This window comes from Chaetura pelagica, unplaced genomic scaffold (assembly GCF_000747805.2).
Source record: "Chaetura pelagica isolate M959 unplaced genomic scaffold, ChaPel_1.0 scaffold278, whole genome shotgun sequence".
NCBI lineage: Eukaryota > Metazoa > Chordata > Aves > Apodiformes > Apodidae > Chaetura > Chaetura pelagica.
The window spans coordinates 2,604,532-2,607,819 of record NW_009954497.1 but is presented as its reverse complement, the minus strand read 5'-3'; the positions used below and the strand labels follow the sequence as shown (position 1 = coordinate 2,607,819).

The following is a 3,288-nucleotide window of genomic DNA, read 5'->3' as shown; positions in this document are numbered from 1 at the left end:
CAGCCGGGGCGGCAGGTGCCGGCGGCGCGGCCTCTTCCCGCGGGAACGGTGCTCCTGGAGCCGGCCCGAGGGCTCAGGAACGGGGCAAGGCTTCGGCCAGCAAGAAACGCGCTCCGGTGCAGCGATGTGTGGTCGGTGTCGTTGGTGGAAGTCCCAGGAGCTACGTATTTAGCTTGAGGTTTGCCTGAGTGTTTCATGGGACTCTTTGATGATCTCGTCTGCAGCTAAACAGTCACTTCGGGACTCGGTTCTTTGCGTCTCCCTGCCACCCTCAGCAGGTGCAGAATCCTGCCCCGGCAGATCGGCGACTTCAGTCCCAGCCGGCTTCTTTCTGCCCAGCACCGTCCTGCAGTTACATTTGAGGTAAAACCAGTAGTTCAATAGCTGCGAGGTTGTCCTTCCAACGATTTCACTCATGCCTTAATGAGGAGTGACTTTAGGACCATCTTCAGAACGTATCCCAAGTTCTGCAAAACTGGGGTTCGTTCTTCAGGAATCCTGTGCTAAAACCTGTTGGTAGCAGGTGAGGGTCTGTGGTCTGATGGAGTTCTGGGAATGGGAAGAGAGAATCCCCACAAACGTGTTTCCTTGGTCCCTGACAGGTTTGTGCAGAAGGAAGGAGTGGCAATCGTGTAGACTGGTCCTCAAATTAACAGTTCGAAAGTAGACTTTATGATTTTGTCCAAATTGTTTAATTTCGTATCTGATTTGATATCATTTCTCATGTGAGAAATTAGGATGTGCCTACTTACTAAACAAAGCCATTTTGTTTGACATATCACTATTAAAACAGAACCTGCCTTGGAAAATCGTGGCTTTGCTGTTCTTTGGCATGTGGCATGAAGAGGGGATGGACCGAATTTGGGAAAGATTGCAAATGCTATGTCCAATGCAGCAGTTATTCATATCTGCAATTTATTTTTATGTGCTCTGCTCTTTTTTTGCTTTGAGTGCTGTAATAGCCTTCCCTTAAGGGAAATGGACAGACTGTTCAGCTGGATGATGGGATAGACCTCAATCCATTTTTAAACTGGACTTCATTTTTAATAGCTTTTTTCCTCTCTTACTAATTAGTCTGGTAATTCAGTAATTCATAAGACTTAGAGAACACTGAGCAGAACTTGGTCTTACAGCAAGTGTTCAGTAATGTCCTAATTCAGCATTCCTCATCAGAGCTTATTGATGGCTATGGCCACAGAAAGGTTAGGTATAGTTACTATATCACCATGTTGTATTCCTTGTATTTTAAGGTTAATTGAAGAGTTTCTTCTTGCCAGTCAGGAGTGCTGAGGTCATCTTTGATTGGGGTCTTCAGGGTAATTCAGATTATTCAGAAAAGTGTTTGCTACGTGAAGCCAAAATGTCCTCACATTTTTCATACATTAGAAATTACACACTTCATATTTTTAATTTACTTTAGCTTAGGACTTCCCTGCATTGAACCATAGATCTCTGCAGGATAAATTTGATTTTTTTAAATATTTTTTTTCCCCTAGAGCTACCTGATATTTACTGAATCTTGCATGCATAAAGGACTACCTCTTTCTAACCTGGTCATTATCCTTGAGAAACTGTTGAAACCTTAGAAAAATGGTAAGTTTTGTACTTTTCTTTTTGTTTGGAAGTTGCAATGCAGAAAGTTTTTTAATACTTTAAGGTGTATTTCAAGGCCATTTTTACATTATTTTTACATTAATGGCTGATTGTGACATGCATTTTCTAGTTTAATCCAGCTATTGCCACATGCAAATATTTGAATTTACAGTCATCCTTCATAGAGCCTTACGTCTTTGTAATTTAAGTGCATTGTTGGGTGCTCTGAAATAATTGTTTCCTCCTAATTATTGTTTTTTGAAATCAGGGAAGGAATCCAAAGGGGACTGTTTGAGTGGATTCCAGCCTGTGCTTGAATGAAGAGGTCATTAGTTGTATGGGTCAAGAAGATCAGTAGGGAGATGTTTTTCTTCTCGATGGCTCTCAATGTCTTGCATTTATTTTTGTTTGGCTCCATTTAAGGTTTATTTTTTGAGCAAATATTAAAGCATTAATTAAAAGTATTGCTGTACTATGTGTTTAATCCTTAGTCATAGTAAATACTGACAAGCATCTCTAAGTAAGGGGAAACACTGCTGTAGTTTGATCTCAGTTTTTGAAGCTCTTATGCCCATACTTCATTTTAAGTACAAATTCAATGTCTTGCACACAAAAAACCCAAGCGGTATGTATATGAAAATAAGGAGGATGATATTTTTTTTCTTGTCCTGGCTGTGATATTTATCAGTAGAGTCTCCTATTTGACTCAGAATACAGATTAGGTTGGTTGGCATATAATTTTTTCAGAAACTCTCTAACTTTCCATTTTATTCATTATATCCTGTTATATCATTAACTCATTGTAAAATTTTAATCTTTAAGATTTACTCTTAATATTGATTGTTCTTTTTTTAATTATGCATATATTGAAAGGCTTACCTGTTACCAAATACCACCTCTCATGTGAATTTTTTAAAAAAAGCTTACAACAGAACTGATGTTCTGAAAAAGAGCTGAAAGAATCACTTAAGCATATTAGCTTCAGTGATGTGAAAATAAAATAACCTGCTACATGTTTGAATTTTGGCAGAAACATCTCTGTGCCTTGCTGAGATGCAGGATGTCACAGAATTGTCATTGTCACTTATTTTATTCTACGTACTTCACTAATCTGTTGTAATACTTTGGATGGTAGTCAAGGAAAATAGGAGTGGTAAGAGTTGTTCTTCAAATAGTCTCTAGGAAGAATTATTTATTAAAAATCAATCAGAGAGTACCCTTATTCTTTTGTCCTATTCCCTTGTCATTGCCGTCCCCCACTCCAAGCCCGTACATGCATAGAGGAAACATCCCAAGGACTGAAGTAGCATTTAATCCTCTGCCTCAACCTGGTTTAAGATCCAGTTTCCGATTGGTGGGTTGTATTAGACATCTTCATTCTAAGTGAAAAACAGTCACTATAGTGAGGTCAGCAGTTTTGTATTTAGAGCCACTATGCTTTATAAACCTTAGCTGTTGACAATGAAAACTGGCTGGACACTTGGGGTTTTCTGGGGAGTGTGGAGGTTTTCTGCTGTTGAGCCAAGATGTTAGTAGTAAGGAAAACAGAATTCAATGTTCATTGGAAGCCTGCCTGCACCGTGTGACAGCAGAGCTGCCAACATAGTGTTGAAAACCTGATTAATAGGGAATAACTGTCCTTCAAAAGTGGGCTAAATCAACTGTGCAGATCACAGGAGAGTGAGTGCTCAGGTA

The 3,288-nt window shown here is 39.6% G+C and overlaps 1 protein-coding gene across 1 annotated transcript in view; it reads right to left on the bottom strand.

The window, feature by feature from the left end:
• Positions 1-417, bottom strand: part of TFB2M (transcription factor B2, mitochondrial) — a 10,975-nt gene extending 10,558 nt beyond the window's left edge. The window contains exon 1 of the mRNA XM_010004614.1: positions 237-417. Within this exon, the coding sequence (XP_010002916.1) occupies positions 237-417 (181 nt within the window). The remainder of the gene's footprint in view (positions 1-236) is intronic.
• Positions 418-3,288: the final 2,871 nt, after the last annotated feature.